Below are 21,805 nucleotides of genomic sequence, written 5' to 3'. Positions count from 1 at the left end.
AACTCCAGCTGCTTGAGGCCCGAATCATGCGTCTGCAGGAAAGCCATTCCAAAGAGACTCCTAATCTCAACAACAGAGAACGGGGTTTACACCAAACAGAACGTCCTGGTTCTCTGCCACTCACCTGCACCAGCCACAGGCTCACACACCATCCCCTGCCCTCTCCATGACATCGTTTCTCCTCCTGACAAAGCCAACCACTAGAAGCGCTTCAGGCGCCGACAGGTACTTTGTCTTAAGAAAAGCGAATACAGATCTTTCATCGCTGTTCTTCTACCTTGATTCACCCCACACCAAACCATGCGTCCCTAAGCACCAGACAGCAACTGGAGTCACCATGACATCTGCCAGCCTCTGCTCACCTGTCTTCCATTAAGATCACCATCAACGTGACCTGGGCATGACCTCTGCCCTGGGCCGTGCCCAACCTCCTTGAAATCCGTCTGGTCCTACCCCTTGAGCTGTTCACCACACTTACTGTACTTGTGCTTCTGCTGACCTACACGAAGCCCGGAGCACAGAGATGGCGTTTTACTTCTAGACTTTAATCCAGGGACGTCCTAACATTTATACCTGCTGCCACACACACAAGGGAGTGGCCGCACAGCGGGTGGCGGGGAGGTGGGCCTCTGATCAGGGTGCTCACCCCTTGAAGAGTCACATTCAAGTGTCACCGCGTGGAGACGGCTTTCTACTTTAAAAATAATAATGGCCGATAACAGAAAACAGTAATGATCTCTACTTCTGGGATCTGTTGCTGGAACTGTTAACAATGCAGGGGTAAACCAACACAGAGCCCCAGGGAAGGCGCATTTACTAGGGTTTAGTATGGTCTTCCAAAAATGAGCCTCTGATTTCTCAACTGCACGTGAAGCATAAATAAAACTCCTAAGGAAGAAAACCCCATTGTAAAAAAACAAGCCACATTCTACACTAGCAAGTCTTAAGGAATTTTGTGAAAGGGACCAAAGAGGGAGCACATCTCCCTCAACGACTACAAACCCAATTACAGAAAAACCTGTGTGGAGGCCAGGGTGGGGCCTGTCTCCGCTAACTGACTGGGTCCAGAAAACCTGAAAGCCGTCTTGGTGCCAACAGGAAGCACAGCACAGGAGTGGAGGGGAGCCTTGGGCCCAGGCCTGGCCACCCAGGAGGGGAGGGGGAGGGGAGGGGGAGAGGGGAGGGAAGGGGAGGGAGGGGGAGAGGGGAGGGAAGGGGAGGGAGGGGAGGGAAGGGGAGGGAGAGGGGAAGAGGGGAGGGAGGGGGAAAGGGGAGGGAAAGGGAGGGAGAGAGAGGGGAGGGAGGGGGAGGGGAGGGGGAGAGGGGAGGGGAGGGGGAGGGGAGAGAGGGGAGGCGGAGGGGAGAGAGGGGAGGGGGAGAGGGGAGGGGAGGGGGAGGGGAGAGAGGGGAGGAGGAGGGAGGGGAGGGGGAGGGGGAGGGAGGGGAGGGGAAGAGGGGAGGGAGGGGGAAAGGGGAGGGAAAGGGAGGGAGAGAGAGGGGAGGGAGGGAGAGGGCGAGGGCGAGGGGAGGGAGGGGGGCCGCTCACATCCTTGTCCCCCAGCGTCTCCAGCAGCAGTAGCAGGACAGTCTTGAAGTGCTCCTCCCAGACACCCAGGCTGTCCTCGCGCGCGATCTTGAGCAGCTCCAGCAGGGCGCCCTTGCGCTCCTCCACCCGCTCGTTGTGGTTGGACAGCTCTTTCAGGAGGTCCGCCACCAGGTCCGAGTGGTCAATGGGCACTTGGGGGACACAAGACAGATGCTCAGCACCCCCGCCCTCCTGACTCCAGGAGGTCCCCACTGGCCCGCGGCCCGTGCTGGGCGCCGGCCTCACGTCACATCCCCAGCAGGTCACCTCGCCAGGCTAACTGTGAAAACGGTGAGAACAGGTGTCTAGTGCTCCGGGACCAACACGCAGCGCCCTTCCCGACCTGACCGGCCTCCTTCCCTCCTATTTCAGACAAAGCGGAGGAACCCCCCGCAAAGCCCCTCCTGCATCGTCTTCTTCCCAACTCTGCTTCCTGCAACCATCCTCAGCCAGGCCCTGCCAGGAACACCCTCACTACTCTTGGACCCACTGGGCACAGTTTCCTCCAGGCCCTCCACCACCGTGTCTGACCCACTCATCCCCATTCCCTTCTTGAGCGTCCAGAGTGTAAACAAACACGGATCGCGGTGTCTAGGCTACCCACGGACTGTCCATTCATAGACCGCCAGGCCTGCCAACATCACGTAGCGTAACTGCTCGTGGGGACTTGGGTGTGGTTTATATGGCAGAGGGGGCATATCCTTTCTCTTTCCATGTTCTTTTAAGACAGCGGTCCCCAACCTTTTCGCACCGGGGACCGGTTTCGTGGAAGACAATTTTCCCCGGACCGGGGCTGGGGGTGGGGGGTGGTCCAGGCGGTGACGTGAGCGCTGGGGAGCAGATGCAGCTTCGCTCGCCCGCCCGCCGCTCACCTCCTGCTGTGCAGCCCGGTTCCTAACAGGCCACGGACTGGTACCGGTCCACGGCCCGGGGGGTGGGGACCCCTGTTTTAAGAGACCTCAACTCTGAATATTCACTTTAAGTAGAAAGGATGAAAAAACAAAGACAAATCATTAGGACCCTAAATTTGTCCTCACGTATTTCTTTAGCTTCTAAGAATCAGAAAGTTGACGTCTTCAAGAACCCTCTCATCTCCGCCCCTGCCATCCCACCTTTTCCTTTAAGCCTTTTAGCATATGGTTGGTGGATAAATTACAGCCAACATCCCAATCTCCAGTCTGTCTTAAACAAGACCAACAACTGGGTAAGTTAAACGCTGTGCCAGCTCTATGAGCAAAGAAAGGCAATGGTCCACAACTCCTGGGCAGCTCAAGTCCAAGTCAACCCTCCACCACCAGCCTCCTGCCCAGCAGACGGATGGCTGGGTACAGACCGACCTGCTCCCCACTGGCAAGTAGCAATCAACAGCCAAGGGGTCACACTCTCAAGCCCCTGAAGCTACTTGCGCTTTCAGACCGTGGAAGGCCTTCCCTTCTGTCTTAGGGTCCCATCACTGCCTGATCCACCGAGAGCGCAGTTTTCTTCCTTTCGTGTCCCCTGGATCCAGCAGCCACTGCTAACATGGCCTTCGCCCCTACGCCTGCCACCACGACGAGCCTGTTTCCCCTGATGGGCCTTGCACTCTGGGGCCGGGGGCTGTGTCTCGTTTCCCTGCACAGCCAGCCCTGGCAAGCCACAACCTTCGTGACACACAGGAGGCCTTCACTGAGTGTTAACTGCTTAGAATTCTGAGTTAAGGTTCTAATCTAATTCTTCATTCAAAATTGAAAACAACATAAAAGAGCAGGCTTGGAAACAAAGTATACATACATAAGATTTTTAAAATTAATTATTAAGTTGAAATAAACCAAAACACATGAACACGCCAGTGAGGTGAAAAGAGAAAAAAATAACCTCCAGATAAAACTACTTCATAGCAATATGTACTCACTCACTTGTTACTCAGTAATGGACGCTGGTCTTAACACAAGAGTCAGAAAAAAACCCAGACCAGTTCTGCTCCATATCAAGTGTGCTATTATACTTGGGGCAGTAACTTCACCTTTCTGGACCTCAGCTTCCTAACCCGTAGGATGGGAATGATCCCTGTGTCTCAGCAGCCAGCACACGCCACACAGGTGCCCAGGGCAGGTTAGATCCCCTCCCCACCTACACGACCGAAGGTGACATAAGCAGCTCGGGAGACGTGGCCCAAATGCTGCTGAGAGAGTAGCGGGAAGTCACCCAACAGGGCTCTGGGCCTCCCGGCCACAGCGCGGGACGGAAAAGCACACACCAGAGGCTGCACCTGGGCGTCTCACTGCCCACGCCCCGCGCTCACCCCTGCCCGGGTCGTGGTTCCACGCAAGGCCTTCCCCGTGGGTCCTCTGTGTGCCCCTGCGCCCAGGCGCACGGACGACTGAGCAGAGCAGGCCCCGCGTCCACCCTCGCGTGCCCGGAGCTGCCCTGGGTGGGGGTGGGGGTGGGGGGGAGGGGCACCGGGAGAGACAGACCGTCTCGTAGCTGCTCCATGTCGTCGTCGAACACGGCCTCCTTCAGGGCCGTCTTGTCGTAGGTGCTGATGGTGTCCGAGTAGGGGTAGGGGCTGTAGTCCCGCGCCCGTGGCCCCGGGAAGGCGCGCGGGGGCTGGGTGTTGAGGAGGGAGGTCTTGTTGTCCAGAGCCGTCCGGCCGCCTTCCACTGCGTCGCTGCCGCCCCGGCCCTCGGTGGCGGGGGAGGTGATGCCACCGTCGCGGGACACCTGGGGCACAGCACACTGTCAGTTCCTTTTCAGGGCTTGTCTCAAACGTTTCCTTTAAATCTTCAGAATTATTAGGAGACCCAGAGATTTCTCACTTGAAGTCTGGCCACTGACCAAAGGACGGTTGTTAGTGTCTGCATCTGTAAACACCTAGCTCATAAGCTACCTCAGAGGAGACAGAACACGCTGATGTTCTCACCTATTCATTCATTAGTTTACAAGGAATGTCTGTTTTACTTTGCTGACTAATTTGACTCATTTTTGACAGATTAGTGACAGGAAATTCTGAGGAGCCCCTGAGAAGGCAGCCTGCACACCTGGCACCCCCAGTTCCCCAGGAACCTCAGGTGCCCACACCCCAGCCAACTGCCTTCACCACCGACAGGACGGGTTTTCTCACTGACACCCTGACACAACGCCATGGACAAATGCTCCCCCGATGACCCTCTCGAGACCTACAGTGGTCCCACCACCCAGAGTCCCCTGCTATATTCCCCTCAAGTGGTGAAACGTCTCACTATGGAGAACTTGACATCCCCCAGGCAGATGGCTTTTCCTTTGGGGATTTCTGACTCTCAGAGCTGGTCTTTACACTGGTCAAAGAACAGGTCTTTAATATTGTCTGAAAATGTCTTTCCTGATATGCACTGAGTTTTGTCTTCAACTAGTTAAACCTCTGGGCCCCTGGCCCTCGTGTCATGTTTCTGACCTCCTTCTCTCCCCGAGGTCCTTTCTTCTGCGCACACTGGCCTATCTGGCTCCCTTTACAGGGAACGGAGCAAAACGGTCACTTTCCTCATCTCAGACGCGTGACTACAGGACAGTGGGGGAACCATTTCCAGGCAGCCAGACCACCCTGGTGAGCCGTGTGGCACTTTTTACTTGTGCTGCTGACAAGGTGCTCCACTGTCACCCTCGCTTATGCCTCTGTGCGGTTTTTATTATAGTTTTATATATGTATGTTAAAATTCAATCATGTAATTCATACACGTATAATCCAGTGACATTAAATCTGTTCACAATGTGGTGTAACCATTACCACTACGTTATGTTTTGGGCAGAACCTTTTCATCTTCCCCAACTGAAACTCTGTACCTATTAAATAATAACTCCCTGCCCCTTCCAGCTCTGGTAACCTCTGTTCTACTTTCTGTCTCTATGAATTTGACTGCTCTAGGGACCTCATATAAGTGGAATCACACAGTGTTTGTCTTTCTGCGTCTGGCTTATTTCACTTAGCATAATGTTTTCAAGGTCCACTCATGTTGTAACATGTGTCAGTATTACATTCCTTTTTATGGCTGAATAATATTCTATTGCCTGTGCGTATTACGTTTTGTTTATCCATTTATTTGTTGATGGACACTTGGGCTGCTTCCACTTCTGGGCTACTGTGCCTAACACCGCTCTGAACACTGGTGCACAAATATATGTTCAAGTCCCTTCTTTCAATTCCTTTGGATATACACCTAGTGGAACTGCTGGGATGCGTTTGGTTCTTACACATCCCACCCAGAAGATTTTGTCCTAATATAACTGTTAGGATATAAAAGAATATATAATATGTGTACAGACATGAACCAAATGAGACTTAACAGGGGTTTTCTCTCAGTATAAGATGATTCATGGATTATTTTAATTTTTTTCTCTTTGTAACTCTCTTCTAAAAGTAAAACATAAATGATTAATATAATGAAAAGATTATTTATAAAAGGAGAAAGGGTTTAATAACTTCAGACATTCAAAAAAGAAAGCTAGGGCTTCCCTGGTGGCACAGTGGTTAAGAATTCGCCTGCCAGTGCAGGAGACGTGGGTCCGAGCCCTGGTCCAGGAAGACCCCAGATGCCACGGAGCAACTAAGCCCGTGTGCCACAAATACTGAGCCTGCGCTCTAGAGCCCACAAGCCACAGCTACCGAGCTCACGTGCCACGACTACTGAGCCTGCGCTCTAGGGCCCGTGAGCCACAATTACTGAAGCCCTTGTTCCTAGAGCCCGTGCTCCGCAACAAGAGAAGCCACCACAGTGAGAAGAAGCCTGTGCACCGCAACCAGGAGGAGCCCCCGCTCGCCGCAACTAGAGAAAGCCCCATGCAGCAGCGAAAACCCAATGCAGCCAAAAATAAATAAAATAAAATAATTTATTTAAAAAAAGAAAACTAAACTCCTAATACTCATCACTTTTAACAACAAAATTGTACTTTCTTAACTTGGTATATTCTATTATCCCAGTCTTTGTCTGCATGCAGATTTTATAGAGTGGGAATCACAGTGCGCAGAACAGCATATATTTTGCTTTCCTCAAAGGATCAGCATGTCCCACGTAAATAAAAATTTTGCAGCCATAATGTTTAATCACACCACTATCTCTTGTGTTTTAATAAGATTTACTGCATGCTTCCCCTTCTGTGTTTTCCTTAATGTTTTTGTTTCTTGCTATTATAAATAATGCTGAAATAAGCTATTTTGTGTAAATAATGTCTTTCTTTCCTTTGGTCAAGCTTGCTATTCGGCGCAGATTGCCAAAAGTTAGATTTTTGGATAAAGGATATGAAGCTTAAAATCGCTTTTGCTGAATACGACTTTTCACGAAGCTCCAAAAGAGCCGCATCAATTTTCCAGGCCATCAGTACGACACTCGTTCCTGATGTCCCTTCTGGCATCAAGTGCTCTAATTTCTACTTGAAACAAAGAAACGGAACCTCAGAATCTGCCTGTGGGATTTCTGTAACTGCCCGGAAGGCTGGACGTGCACGCGTTTGTGTCCGTCTCTGCCTGTGTGACCCACCTTCCCCTTGGATGTAACCTGCGCCCTGACGGACTCTGTCTGACCAGACTGGGCCCGCTGGTCAAGGCTGAGCAGAGAGATGCTGGTGCCTGACTCTTCCACACTTAGTGCAGTTTTATAGCGGCTTCTTAGCTAACATTTGGTGACGAGTGGTGAAGATGCCGACTTTGGACTTCCTCAACTCTTCCTTTTCCTCTCCCCGCCCCTCTGAGCCGAGACCCATCAGCGCCCCATTTACCACCCCCTGCAAGTCCCGCAGCTCCTCCCGGCCCCCCGCTTCCCCATCCTGGTGCGGGCCTGCTCTCTCCACCTTCCCCCCACTCCTTTCAACATCTGGCACGGTGTTTTTTCATACTTTGAGAAGTTGGAAACAACTTAAACGTCCCCAAATAGGACATGACGATGGCACATATCCTTACGCTGAACTATCATCCAGCCACAAGAAGGCACAGGAAAGACTACACCAAACAGGAGGCACCCTATGAAGTCACCTTTACCTTAAAGAACACGCTCCATACACCCCTACACACACAGACATGTACAGGTACACCTAGGGGAATAGAAAGCTGCACACCAACGTGTTAATGGCGGCTCTCTCTAAAGATGTCTTCTCTTCCTTCTTTTCTTTACATGCTGGCTATATACCTCCGTCATCCAGCTTCTCCTGGGGCCTCTGCTGTTCCTGGCAGGACTTCTGTTTCCCTGATCAGAACCACACCCAACCCCAAGTTCCTCGCATGCACTTCAGCAGCCTTTCCCGTCTCCTCAGCACAACGCTGCCCGTGGACAGCAGAGCTGCCAGCGTGGACACCCTCCAATTCCTGCTCCCACAGGCCTGCTCCCCTCCTTCCTGGCTAAGGCCAACCTGCTCCCCCAGGGCCCCCGTCTCACCACCTCCCCACGTCCTTAAGGACCCGTGTCCATGAATCGCCCACTGCCCCCACTGCAGAGCCAACACCTTTCTGTCCACACGGGCCGGGTCTCTCCCACTGCACACCCGCCGTCGGCCCCTCCTCGCTCCAGGCCTGTGCTCAAGTCGGCCCTCGGCCCACCGTGACCTCGTGTCCACTCCCAGCTCTGCTCACAACACCCAATGGGCTCCTGGAGAAACTAACCCTGGAAACCGCAGACTGTGATTAGGTCTAAAAGCTATTTAAGAAAAAGAAGACGGAAGTCCAGACGGGGGCCCAATCCCAAAGAAAAGGCCTTGGTCCTACAGCCAAACACCAGTGAGTAACTGTGTGGTTTAAATATTCTAGATTAAAATAGACTATTTAATGCAGACAGTCAAAAAAAGACCCAGTGGAGCCCTTTCAGCCCACATCTGACTCGAGACCCCTTTGGCTGGAACGTCCTTCCCGAAAGCCCCCTCAGGTTCCAGGACGCCGCACTCTCCTCTGATCTCTAGTACTTCTTGACTCCGCTGACCCCGCTTCTGCTGCCTGTTTTCCCTTCGCGGTGATGCTCCTGAGGATTTGGCCCTTACCTCCACTTGGCTGATTTCACTTACTTTTCTTTAGTTACCATCAAGCATCTAGTCAGTGTCTCTCAAACCTCCACCTGCAGCCCAAGTCGCCAGCCTCAACTCCAGGCTGGCGTACCCGAAGGCCCGTGGCCGTGTCTGCTTGGATGTCTCACTGTGCTCCACAGGGGTCCCCGTCGCCTCTTGTCCCCCTGACATCGCCTCACTGAGGTGCAGCGGCACTTCCTCAACAGTCCCTGCCGGACACCCCGGCTCTCCTGCTTCTGCTGGCGCGCTACCCGACCCAGCTCCCTCCGGGGTCACCCCCGTCGCAGAGTGACAGCGACCCTCCTCAGACGTGCGTGGGACCATGCCACTTCCCTGGTTAAAAATCCTTCAGATTCTTCAGGGACCCCCGAGTAGTCTGCACGGTGGCTGTGCACCCCCTGGTGTGAGCGCCCCTCTCTTCCCAGGGCCTCCCCGACACCAGGGCACGCCCACCCTCTGCCTTCTCACAGGCCCCTCTCAGACGACAACCTCCTCCTTGACCCGACAAGTGCCTGGTGACCTCGTGGCCTCCGTGCTCAGAGGGTGGCGTCGTCTCCTCTGCACGTCTGCCCTGCGCCCCTCTGCCCCTCTGCAGGAGGCTGTAGCTCCCGGAGAGCCACGCTGGCGTCGGGCGCAGGCTCACTGTTTTTATCATAGCAGAGGAACAAAAACGTGTCCAGGATAAATGAAAGCCAGCTGAGAAAGAGGGCATTTAACATTCTTCACCAAGAGAGCTGAGGGCTGCTGCAATTTCGCAGAGTTGCCTTGGGCCTCTTAAAATCATACCATTCTAACTACGAGATAAAAATAATGTTGGAGTTCAGTAACCCCCGCGGTCAGCGTTCAGGACTGTCCCTTAAGGGACACACAGCTCTCTACCAGCCTGGGTGGGGACCGCCCCCTCACTGATGAATGGCCCTGTTAGCCTGCGGGTACTCACGACATCACAGTCCTTCCGGCCGTCTCTTTTAATGGGCTCGTTCAGATCCTCCTGGCTTCGAAAACTAAACTTTTCGATGGCTTCTGTCACTCCACGCAAAGAACTATAGATTTCTTCAGAGTTCAGGTTCTCGGTATCATAGTCCAGCATGCTAAAGAGCAAAAACATTTTATTTCTTAAATTAAGGCACATGCATCACATTGAGGTATGGGTAAAAATGACTTCTAATAATTTACGGAGTAAGACATAATTATAGTTTCTTTAGGTGATTTGGAATGATGAGGAAGACATCTTTTGTTAAGAGTACCACCACTGGACAATTGAATTTATACAGCTTCCTTGTCAGATCTGGTCCCAAACACATGACACCAGCACTCAATAAGAGCCAGTGGGAAACAACAAGAACCACGAGAATGCGGGAACTCAAACAGTGACAACTGGTGACGATGCACAAGGTAATGGACGTGGAAAAATAACTGTCGTATCTTGAAGATGGAAAAAAGCAGTTTGGTTGTTACTGGTCTCAAATGTACAAATAAATGAAAAGAAAGCTAGTTATTACACACAAATTTTAAAGGAGCAAAGTGCATGACCTCAGAAAGCTGGGTTATGCTCACCAGTATCAGAAACCTATGAAATAAAACCCCAGAGTAGAAAATGCCTCGAAGTCAAATCCACCAACGGACTCCTGAGAGCCTCTCACACCATCTAATCCAGGAATTTGCTTGAATAACCAACTTCTTCTAGATGCGGATAGTGGGAGTTTTACAGTGAAAGCAGATCTTATAAAGATGAGCCACACTTCCAGATGAATATCTAAAAGCACTCTAAAGAGCAAGAAATATTTGTCCCTTACAGAAAAGTGACGTCAACTGTTGTCCTTTCAGACATTTAGCATAGCAAAACACAGAGTAAAGCAAAAATCCTCAACGGCCTCCTGGTGTAACGCAGTGTATCAACAAGTGACCTTTAGATGTTTGAAACGTACACTGAAACAGACAGAAGATCCTAAGAACAAAACCCATTACCTTCCCTCAGAAAGAATAAATGTCACTTGCTCCAAGAAAGTATTCAAGAAAAATTCGGATGAGTTGGTCTAATTTAATCTGCAGGCAGTCCTGAGCTATACTGAGAATTGCCAAGGACATTAAAAGAATCCTTGGCTGTATGTAAGTAAGCATTCAACAACATTCATTATTAAGGACTAAAGAAGACCGATCTTTCTGTTCTTCCAAAGAGAAATAACTGAAACCAGTCACGCACTGGTGGGAAACCCCCCCAACCCCCCCAACTTAAAAACTTAAAAAAAAAATAATGTTTACCAACCTCCCCCTCAACACACACACTTTTTTTTTTTTTTTTTTTTAAGGTTTGGGCAGATGAACAAGATAAGATTTGAACAGTGCTCTCTTGGAGTAGCCAGACCTCTACTGGCTGGAGGCTGATGCCCCGAGTGTTTTCTAAGGCCGGATGGGTCCTGCGAGAGTACAAGATCTGAATTCATTCACCCTGCGAGATGAATTCACTCTCCTGCAACCTCCAGGTTGCAAATCTGGCCCAGGTAGAACCCATTCTTCTCTTCTGATGAATGAAAGAACACAGACACCCCAACTGCACTTGGACAGCTCACAAAAACACACGCCAACTCAAAGACTGGCTCTGGCCATCAAACAAAAAGAAATGTGAGCCTCAACACGTTTACAGCTAAGACTCCGTGTAGACACTGGCAGGAAGCAGAATCAAAAACCTGAACAGAATTCAAGATTTCAACCCCTTCTAAGTTCATAACGTTATCTAAGAGGCAATACCCCTTTAGCGTGAAGAAAGCGTGACCGGGGAGCACTGGGGCCCCCTGACCGCTCCCCCCTCCCCGGCCCCTTCTAGAACAGCACAGCACCAGCTTATGTGTGAGCAAAGGCATTTATACATCTGGCCAGTACACCGTTTTTCATAAATAAAGGCTGAATGTGACTTAAACAAAAAATATGTATACGAGATGTAAAAAGATGCCTGAAAATACTTTTAATCACAACAACCGAAAAGAGGAACACAGCCCATGCAAAAGGGAAACAAAACAAAACAGGAAGGATGGAGGGATGGACAGGAGGAAGTCTGGGGGACGTTCAGCTTTTAAGGGATGTCACAATATTATTCTCCATGTCGCTTCAGAAGATGTTAGGTTTCATGTAGTTCATCCCATTATTCCTACCCTGAACTTTCTTAAAATACCTCATTTCGGTTCACATAACTTTAGCATGAGAACAGCCTCTTTTTAAAATAGGAAGATAAAGGATTCTGCCAGTTACTGTTCCTCCTTCTCTCTTTCAATTAATAAACCAACTCAGACTTCCAATTTAGGAGAACATGTGCACGGCCAGGCACAATCTATTGGGGACACTTCTTTTAGACTCACTAGCTTGTGCTTTGAAGCATCTCCTTGGTATGAAGTGGAAACTGTGAGCTCCAGGTGAGAGAGAGCATTCTTTTCCTCTAAAGGGAAGCAGACAGTGTTGCTTTCCTCGCCATTTCACGTTCTGGCGTTTGCGTTTTTTTCCAATCAATACCCGTGAGCCCTCACTTCATAGGGAAAAAGGACACTCCCGGGGAGGCCGTCATCAGGGAATCACAGGTGATGTGGTCCCGACAAGCAATACACACAAGGGAACAGCAAGGGGGACGCAGCAGCTCTGCTTAGAAGAGACCTGGTTGGGTGAACCCCAACCTGCCACCAGCCCTCACGTTCTGTCTCGTTTTAGCTCGGAGGTATAATCCCTTAGGTTAAAGGCCAGGTCCTAGGAGTCTGTAAACACTGTGATTAGACTCCAGAAAGGTTTCCATAGGGTTCTTTAGATTAGGAAGAGTTGCTCAATCGGTCAATACTCACTGACCAGAGGTCAGGCCAGGGCACCCAATACCGAGGCAGAAGGCGGCTCTGGCCTCACCCTGCGGAAAGGCTGCACAGCGCAGGCGGGGAGATGCGTGAGGTCAGGTCGCCAAGGAAAGAAAAGCTGGAGACAGGAAGTGTGCCTTCTGAGAGCTTCTTCTTTGCCATTTTGTAGGGAAAAGATACTAGGTATGGAATGAGGATAATTGTTCCTTCTCATGAAATCAATAGGGTTTTGGCCAAGAGCAAAGAGAAAGATACAGATTTCCTCTTAGTTTTATGTAACCAATACGTCCTCTGAGTGTAAAGGTCTCTGGTCCACTCTCTCTCCCTCCGACAGTTAATAGAAGTTATAGTTGTTTGTGAAGCGTTAGCTGTAGCATTGTACACACGTGTAAAAGGTGATTCTGGGAACAGATGTCCTCTGGAGGGTGGTCTCAGTGGCCGGATGGGAAGACTGGCTGTGGGTGAAGCTTGGTGCCCAGTAAGGCACACAGGTCAGTGTACTGGGAGACGGTCAATCACCCGGTCTGATACGCTGAGGCATGACTAACCTTTAAGACAAATGCAGTGGCATGTTTTATTAACATTGAGGACACAGCCGTCTCACTGTCGACGTGCCCGTGCCCCAACCTGCGCATCTGGACAGTCACCACAGGAGTCTCTGCACACTTTAGAAGCTACTTTCAGAACTGGGAGAGTTTCCAAAGGAAGATGCTGTTAAAACACTTAGCTTGGGCCTCCCTGGTGGCGCAGTGGTTGAGGGTCCGCCTGCCGATGCAGGGGATACGGGTTCGTGCCCCGGTCTGGGGGGATCCCATATGCCGCTGAGCGGCTGGGCCCATGAGCCATGGCCGCTGGGCCTGCGCGTCCGGAGCCTGTGCTCCGCAACGGGAGAGGCCACAACAGTGAGAGGCCCACATAACGCAAAAAGGAAAAAAAAAAAAAAAAAAAAAACCACTTAGCTGACTTGTTTACTACATACAGTCTCGCTGTGTTGAGGACATAAAGTAAGAATGTGAATCTTCTGTGCAAAGGCTATCTCTGAGGCATTCAAAAGTAACAGATTTCTTTTTTTTGTTTTGTCTTTACTCTTGTCCTATCACAGAGGGTGCAAACTCATCTCACACAGCACGGAGGCAGCTGGACTGCTCCGTCCTCTGCTCGTGTAAAAGTAGGGCTCCAGGGAAGGCGTCCTCTGATCTTTGGACCTTTATAAAAAGCACCTAAGAGACCCTCAAACACGAATCCGTAGGAGCCCACGGAGCCTCCTCTGTAAAGCACTATCGCATTCGGCCAGAAGCCTGCGGGGACCCCACGGCTCTCCCGCCTGGTGCTGGGCCCCCTTTATGGGATGTCACAGGGAGGGCACCTCTCGGGGCTGCCTTTCTGGATCTGAGTCCTCAGACTATCAGCACATGCGGGACGTCAGGACGGGGCATCAGGAAGGACACTGGCCCACACCACTGACAGCGGGACTGAGGACATCAGGTTTGGGAGGGAGCAGCCCTGTGTGGTCGAGCAGAAGGCCGGGGACACCACGCCCGGTCGCGGCCCTGACGGCACACACCGCCCGAGCCCCTTCCAGGGGCCGAGCGCTGCAACCGCAGAGGTCGGTGGATGTGGCCAGTTGATGTAATGGTGCCCTCTCCTGGGGGCACCGTAGGAGCGTCCTCGAGAGGTCTGGCCGAGGCCACGCCCCTGCTCACACTTCTCACCAAGGCTCTAGCCCTGCTGGTCTCGGCCAGAGGCGGCGGAGAGGCTTCCCCAGAGACCTGAGGCGACCTTGGAAGTGCAATAATATTGTGACACCTCAGAGAAGTGGAACAGGTAGCTCGTTACCTGGGAGAGTAAGGGCGCCTGAGAGTCTTGTGGGAGGGAGCGGTGGGGATGGAGCTAGGCTGAGGAAAGGGAGCTGGCTGCTTCGACCACCCGTCGGCACTGCAACCCCACAACCGACTGCGGTGATCAGAAGACGAGAGTCAGAGAGAGAGACAAGACAGGCAAGGGCGGCAGTATCCTCTGTGTCCTAGAGCCCCTCTCCCGGACAAAGCTCGACCCAGAGTCATGCTGCACCATTCGGGGGCAAGAACCAACGCTGAGTCCCGAGTTGATGTTTTTCAATCACAACCACAGGACTGCGTGTGTGTACAGGAAATTACAAGCACTTACGTGCAAAAAACACAGATGGACTTGCAGATAATGCAATCGGTTATTTCAGAAAGAACCAAAGAAGGATTCATGGGCCTTAATTCAAATGGGACCAAAGGGACGAGAGCAGGAAGCCTCAGGGAAGGTGCCACCCAGCCAGATCACTCAGGCAGGGGACAATGCGTTCCCCCACCGGGACGAGCCTCAGATGGGTATTTCCTTCTGCAAAAACAACAGCACCATTGGGGGTGGGGTGGGATGGGCCATGGTCCACAGGCCGGCTCCGAGAGGGGGCAATGCTCACGTGACCTGATGTAAGGACTAAAGTGCGCCTGAGAACACAGGCTCTCCTCACCTGGCAGGTGTCCCTAAGTGACCTGGGTGTGCAAAGGCCCCGCCAGAGTTCTAACAGCTGCTGCAGTTCAACAGACCCAGAGACACGGGACGGGCGTGAACTGAGCTGACCGCAAATGGGACACCAGGCCACGGGGTGGGGGCCACAGGACCAGGGTCCCGACAGAGCAGCGCGCCTGTCCCGGCACTCATGGCGGTTCTGAGAGCAGTGGTCCAGAGGTGGTCTCCACCTGAGGACAGCGATGGCCCCATTTTATAAGGAAAACAAGGCGTGGAGGGGAGCAGTCACTGTGGCACAGAAGGGCCAAAAGGCCTCCTCTAGGCCACTCACTGAGTCAGCGGCACAAGAGGACACGGGCGACCCCCTCAACTGGGGCCCTGCCAGTAGGGGGAGGACCAAGAGGATGCGCCAGCACCTCCCTGTGGGAGGGGGTCTCCAGCTTGATCCCCACTTTGCGTCCGTGCACACTCTTGATCGTCTGGCGGGATGAGCGTAAAATCCACCTAAAATTGCCTTTTACTGTTGGGTTAACAGAGGTTATCTGCTGAGCGCTCCACGGCCTGTTTGTCAAGAATGCACAGCAGACCAGAGTGAGGACGGCCACGTGCTTTTTCTACCTTAAAGGGAACGGACTGCACATAACTGCTGAAGCCCCTTGCAACTCTGTTTTTCAATTAGCATCGATCACACTCGGTAAAATGAGCTGAGATGTAAATGTGTGTTTAATGATGGAACACTCCAGGCCATTCGTCTTCTCCCCGAAGACTTGGAGCATCTGTTTGCTCGCTGGGAAGAAGCAGGACTCCTCTCTCCCACAGAAATGATGACTGATGGATGGAACTTCCACAAAAGTCTAACTTGTTTGCTACGGCTTCTCTAATGTTACTGGGTGGATGAAAATGAATGCCTCACTAGCGATTTTTTTTTTTAAACCATCAAATTAAATGTGTTCAACATGTTAGAGTATTTTCTTATTCCCAGCATAATCTGAATGTAGAATTTTTGGACTAAAAAAAAATAACTAGTTTATTTTGATACTCAAAGTTAGATTAAAAACAAATAACTCAGTAACTCTTCCCCTTAAGGACAAAAAGCTAACATCCAATGGTAAAGATAAAATAGCAGGTCATAGAAAATAAATGTTTCAAGAGCATCACTCAGAAAAATAGCTGAGATCGTATCCTGTAGAATGGGTCTGTCCCTACTTAGAATGTGGTGATCCAGTACATTCTCCTATTTAGTGCAAGAGTTCATTCCTTTTATAAATTTCCTGGTAGAAAGTAGGTAGCCCATCTGAATATTTCCCGTGATATGATGACATGGGGGCAGCTTTTCCCACTTCTGGACAGTTCTAGTTGTGAGAAAAATTATTTCTCCTGTTGAGTTCAAGTTGGCTAAGGCCATTCTGGCTACTTATGCACTGGCTGAGGGCATACTGTGTTTAAAAAGAAAGAAAGAAATTACACAACTAAATAATTCCTTAAAGAAGAATTTGTTGGTAAGAAAATATTTAGGTCACACTTGAACTTTTTAAGATTGAAAATAAATCTCCCCATTTCTTCCACTCACCTGTAACCCTAACAGTAAAAATTTAGGCCAGGCTAGTTAAGAATGAATATGGTGACCTGGAAAACTAAACTAGAACTTTTAAATAATTTGGACATCCATGAAGCTTAATACCTAGCCAAGCCTTAGCTCTGCTGGATTATGCTAGCAGCCTCCACCAATCTTTTACTTAGACCATAAGCACATATAACAAAATACTTCATTTGAATTTTACCTTTTGTGTATTACCTAAAGAATGTGCCACCCTATTAATGAAATAACTAAAAAATAAGAAGTATGAACTGTGTATTATGGAAGAAAAGATTTCTCAATGTTGCAGAAGTACCATTTCTAAACAAAGGCAACAATTTACAGAGAAGACAACTTCTCCATAAAATTCTCTCCTACCCAGGAGGAGAACTCCATGATTTTACTGCCAACACTGGGGTCATTTAAGACAAACCGTTTGTTTTGATACAGATGTTAACATTTAAAAAACAAGTGCGCTGAGCCAGAGACACACTTGGGGAAAGTCAGACATGTTTCCATTAGTTTCTGGTCTCAAGCGTCTAATTATACTAGCCTGCTGAAACCATGACCACACAGACCAAATCTGGAAACATAACGCTACGCTTCATTCTACCTACATACAGTACCAGGAGACCTTAGGAGGATGAAACATAAAGCAATATAGACACTAGGATACTCTAAGTATACAAAATATTTTGTTTCTCCAGGAGAAAAATACAAATTTGACATTTTCCAAAATATTTATATGATAACTCGAGAAACTGAAGACAACTTCAGTGGTAAGGATGGAGGAGTTTGGAAGAGTCTTGAGCATTACAAAAATCTAAATTTGAAGGCACTTACATTTTGCTATCTTCCAACTAAAGAGGTAACTCTTAAAAGGGTATGGCATGCTTGTGATATTTTCCTCTAATTTTAAGATAGTGGTGTCAGCAACCCTTAAGACACAGCCCCCCGATTCTTGTTAGTGATCCCAAAGCCCTGCATTTCTTGAAGCCAAACACACATGCATGACCCCTGCCGGTCCAGCCTCTGGCTCCTTCCTAAAAGCTGTGGCCTATAGGGTCACCACTCTGAATGAGGCCATGAGAAACTCCAACACCTGCCAGGGGGTCATGAAAGCCACCGTGCAGGGACTTCTAAGGGCTCTGGCCAGATAGGAAATGTTATCCAAAGATCTTAAGGCAAACTCTCTTCTCTTTCTAAGTCACTGCCCCAGACCCTGTTAGGCCAATGTTTACATGGTCCCAACAGGAGTCTGAAAATGCTGATCCAGTTTTAGTTCTCAGGTTCTCAATCCCTTCTCAGAGCAGCATTCGGCTTCAAACGTGAGCCCAGAATGGTCACTTGGGTGGAAACTACCCCAGACTATGTGTGGACTGATTATAAAGGGTTTAGTTAGACGATCAAATACCTGTAGGTGCTCCTATCGCTTACAGAGTAGGTGATGAGTTTCTAAATGCTTTCTATGTGAAACAGGGCTCTAAACGTAACTTTCAGTTTTAAAATCTTTAAGGTACTAGAAGAAAGTGTTTAGAGCTAGAACAATCTTAGAGACCATTCAGCAGAAACCGCTCATTTCACCACAGAAGCCAGCCACTTTGCCCCAAGTGACACAGTTAAGATTTGGGTGAGGGCTAGGAGCCGTGGGCTCCTGCAACCCATACACTTTTTGGTATTCAGCTTGGTCTAAAAACCTAGAAGTAGCCTAGACAGTCATCGGGGTGCTTTAGTGTCTTCACTCCTGTTGAAATGGCATTACCTTGGAGACAGGCCCCCATGGGAGCAGTTGGTGGGGGAGGTCAGGGGGCTGGTCCGGCTGCTGGGATGTCGAGAGGGGGTCCGGCCAATGGTGTTGCTCGGAGAGCCCTGGGGGAAGGCAGAAGAGCTCCATCACACATCCAATACAGAACACAGTTCCGCTTTGCCCCTCGGCCTTCGAATCCCCGTGCAAATAAATGGGCAGATTCTGCGTAATCAGGGTGATTTTTTCCAGAATCGTAAGGTCAATTTTAAGCGCATCCAAACCAAAAATGGATAACTGTCCTGCAGGCATTCCCGAAGCTGAGTGACTGCTCTCAGCTGGAGCAGACAGAGTAGCAGACACAGCTGAGCATCTGCTCTCCACGGGGACGGGTGAGTGGAGGCCACCCACCGTGACCCAAGCACTCACCACACTGGTGTTACTAGAGTTCTTGAGGTGGTTATGCAGGAGCTTGGTGGCACCATCCTGGAATGTTTTCGGCAAGGCACCAAGTAACATGGTAAATTCAGGAGTGTTCAATTCAAACAGAGAGATGAGCACGACCTGTGCTGCCTAGAAACGGAAGAGATGGTTAATTTATGTCACGTACAGCTGCCTATCTTGGTCAAAATGCTCAATGAAGTTGCTTTACTTTATTTTATTTATTTATTTATTTATTTTGGCCGCACCACGCGACTTGCGGGATCTTAGCTCCCTGACCAGGGATTGAACCCAGGCCCCCAGCAGTGAAAGCACAGAGTCGTAACCACTGGACCACCAGGGAACTCCCAAAATTGTTTTTAAAAGAAATCTCTTTTGTATGAGTAGAATAAATAATAAGAGGACATCTGTGCCATAAAAAAAAAAAAAAACAGCACCTAGAGAAAATACCATCATCAACTATAAACAGCCAAACGTCAATATGGAAAATAAGCCCTGGTTTCACTGAACACCCTGGCCTTGGATTTTACAACAGCACATTAACAATAAATTCCTGAAACTTTTTTCCTCTGCTGTCCAACACTAGGGACAGAGTTGGTGAGTACATAAATGAAACAATCAAAAAATTTGAAAAGGCTTAAGATTGTCCATTCTAGTAAGTCAGAACCAGACAAGGCTCCTAGCATACCCTGGAAAGCACAAGTTTCTAAACAAGCTACCACCGCGTTATCTTGAAAAACCACTTTTCCTAGTGACTAAGAAACACTAGAAATAGAGTTCAAATATATCTGAAAAACTCCTACTTTTACATCTATGAATGGAAGACAGAGACAGTCTTTGGGAAGCAAACTAGATTTACATGGTACAAGTTAAAAAGTTATCACTCTTCTGCCTTTTGGGAAATGTTCTACTTTCCTTTATGAGAGACAACATATGCTCGTAGTGGCTGTAGCAGCAACGTGGGGAAGAGTAAGCAGCTAGAACACCAGCAGTGACACCCAGGCTTCCCCGGCAAGCTACACGTCTGCTATGGTGCTCGAGCTTAGAAAACGGTGCCCTCGTAGTTAGTTACAAGGGTTTTGATTTAGAAGAACTATTCCAAAAGAAAATTTTAGTTAGTACTAACAGGCATTTCTTACAAATTTCTAAGAGTCAAAAGAAAGGAAAACATTATGAAAATCTTTCGACTAGAAGCAAACATTAATTTTTCCAAAGACTGTAATATTTAGGATTGCAGTAATTATCCTAAATATTTTTTCCACTATATAGACTATTACATAGAAACATGTTTGCTGAGAAAATTTTTGGAAATAAACACCCACAAAAAAACCCACTTCAATGTTTTTATAATGTTACAATTAATTCTAGGTCCAGTTAATAATATAAAATTACTATTTTGTACCTGGAGAAGGAAAAAAAATATCCAAAGACCCAAATGTATTTAACCAAAATTAAAACTTAATTACAAAATTTGAAATATCAGTAGAATAACATATTTTACACAATAAAAAATTATCTTTCATAATGTCATAAGCATTTATTAAGCACAGCATTGGGCAAAAGGATCTTACATTTTCCCTTGATTTCCAAATATGGTCATTAATATCCTCTCCAACCAAATTAAATCATAAGGGCCAGTGTGCTTTCAGAAGACAGGCAAAAACCATTATTATTGATTGTACTAAAACACACATTTCTACATGTCATTATTGGAACAGTTTTAACAAATCATTATCTGAAGAAATCTATTTCACCATCAATTTAACACACGGTTAATATGATTTGTATAAAAGCAAATTCCCCAAATCATGCAAAGTAACCTGTGCATTAAAAAAATTTTTTATTAGATGTTAGAAAAAAATGCATGCAGAAAACAATGCACCTCAAAGAGAAGCAAAGAAGCAGACTTGAGTTTGGGCCAAGGGAAGAAAAATCAGCATCACCAATTTAATAAGAAAGTTGAAAATGCTGAAAATGGCATTAGAAAACTATTAAATGCATTATCACATTTTTGAATAGTATGTTTTTATGTGAAATGTGCCACTGTCTTTAGACCTAATTTCTTCCCAGAATGACAAGATACCTGATACTAAAAATTTACTTGGGGTTTTCCATGAAGCAAATTATAAAACTGGTAGGATCTTTTAGGAACAAGAGGGCTGCAAGGTGACAGGCCTAGAGACTGTGCTAATTCGTGGCTACTTAACATTAGTGACTTTTCGTCATATGGGAAAAGAAAGCACAGCAGACTTCAACTTCTACCCACTGAAGAACCTTCTCTCAATAACCCTAAAGTTGAATTTTGATAAGAAATCAAATAGAAAGACAGGGAATTCTGAAAATAACTCGTTGGACAGATGGTATGTGACTTACGCATATAAATGAATATAATTTGTTTTTTGCATTTTCCAAAATATAAAATGTAAATGATTTTATTAGTTTTCAAAAGTAACCCTTTGGCCTAAAGCTGTTTTCAAAGTAAAATCTTTTTCTGAAACCCAAGCGCCAGAAATGGATGGAAAGTATCATTTAAGTATATTATTTTAAAAAGATTTCACATCAAAGTTTTAAAAGGAATGAGACTGTTATGATCCTGAAACATTTTATCTACAACTCTCTGTATCAGTGAGGAGTCTGAATACCAGAACGTCCAGGCAAGGATGACAACTGGCTTATATTTATCGTTACCATCAATATGCTCTCACTGCAGGAATAATTCCAAATATGGGGATGGGCTGGAGAGATTCATTTTTAAAAGCCTGGGGCAGAGCTCGTGTTCAATAATGAGCCCCAAACCAGAGGGTGTCGCTGTCCCAACTTGGAGCTCTTGCCCCACGTGAGGAAGGGCCATTGAAAAGCCAGACCAAACCAAAACCTCTGCTGCTGACGTTTTCTAACGGGCAACTCTGGGGCGACGTACTTTAACGATCAAATGGCGACCTGAAAGGAAATGACTCCCACTTGTGCCCCTACAGTAGAACTTGAGGGGTGAGGGTAAAAGGGCCTTCAAATCTCACTGCTAGTGTCTGAAAAGAACCTGCAGGCTATCGATGGCCTTGAATGCCGTGTGCCTCACAGCAGGAAAGGATTCTTCCAGACAGGAGATCAATAAAACTTTGACGAATGTTTCAGTG

General features: G+C 48.3%; 1 protein-coding gene across 5 annotated transcripts in view; it reads right to left on the bottom strand.

The window, feature by feature from the left end:
* CLASP1 (cytoplasmic linker associated protein 1) overlaps positions 1–21,805 on the bottom strand; it is a 269,568-nt gene that overhangs the window by 27,370 nt on the left and 220,393 nt on the right. For all 5 annotated transcript variants that reach the window (XM_060106469.1, XM_060106471.1, XM_060106468.1 and 2 more), the window contains 5 exons: positions 18,660–18,803; positions 18,249–18,355; positions 9,522–9,672; positions 4,039–4,285; positions 1,547–1,737 (listed from right to left, as the gene is read on the bottom strand). In XM_060106469.1, the coding sequence (XP_059962452.1) occupies positions 1,547–1,737; positions 4,039–4,285; positions 9,522–9,672; positions 18,249–18,355; positions 18,660–18,803 (840 nt within the window). The remainder of the gene's footprint in view (positions 1–1,546; positions 1,738–4,038; positions 4,286–9,521; positions 9,673–18,248; positions 18,356–18,659; positions 18,804–21,805) is intronic.

The sequence above is a fragment of the Mesoplodon densirostris genome, chromosome 8, assembly GCF_025265405.1.
Source record: "Mesoplodon densirostris isolate mMesDen1 chromosome 8, mMesDen1 primary haplotype, whole genome shotgun sequence".
NCBI lineage: Eukaryota > Metazoa > Chordata > Mammalia > Artiodactyla > Ziphiidae > Mesoplodon > Mesoplodon densirostris.
This window is presented reverse-complemented; position numbering and strand designations above follow the sequence as displayed.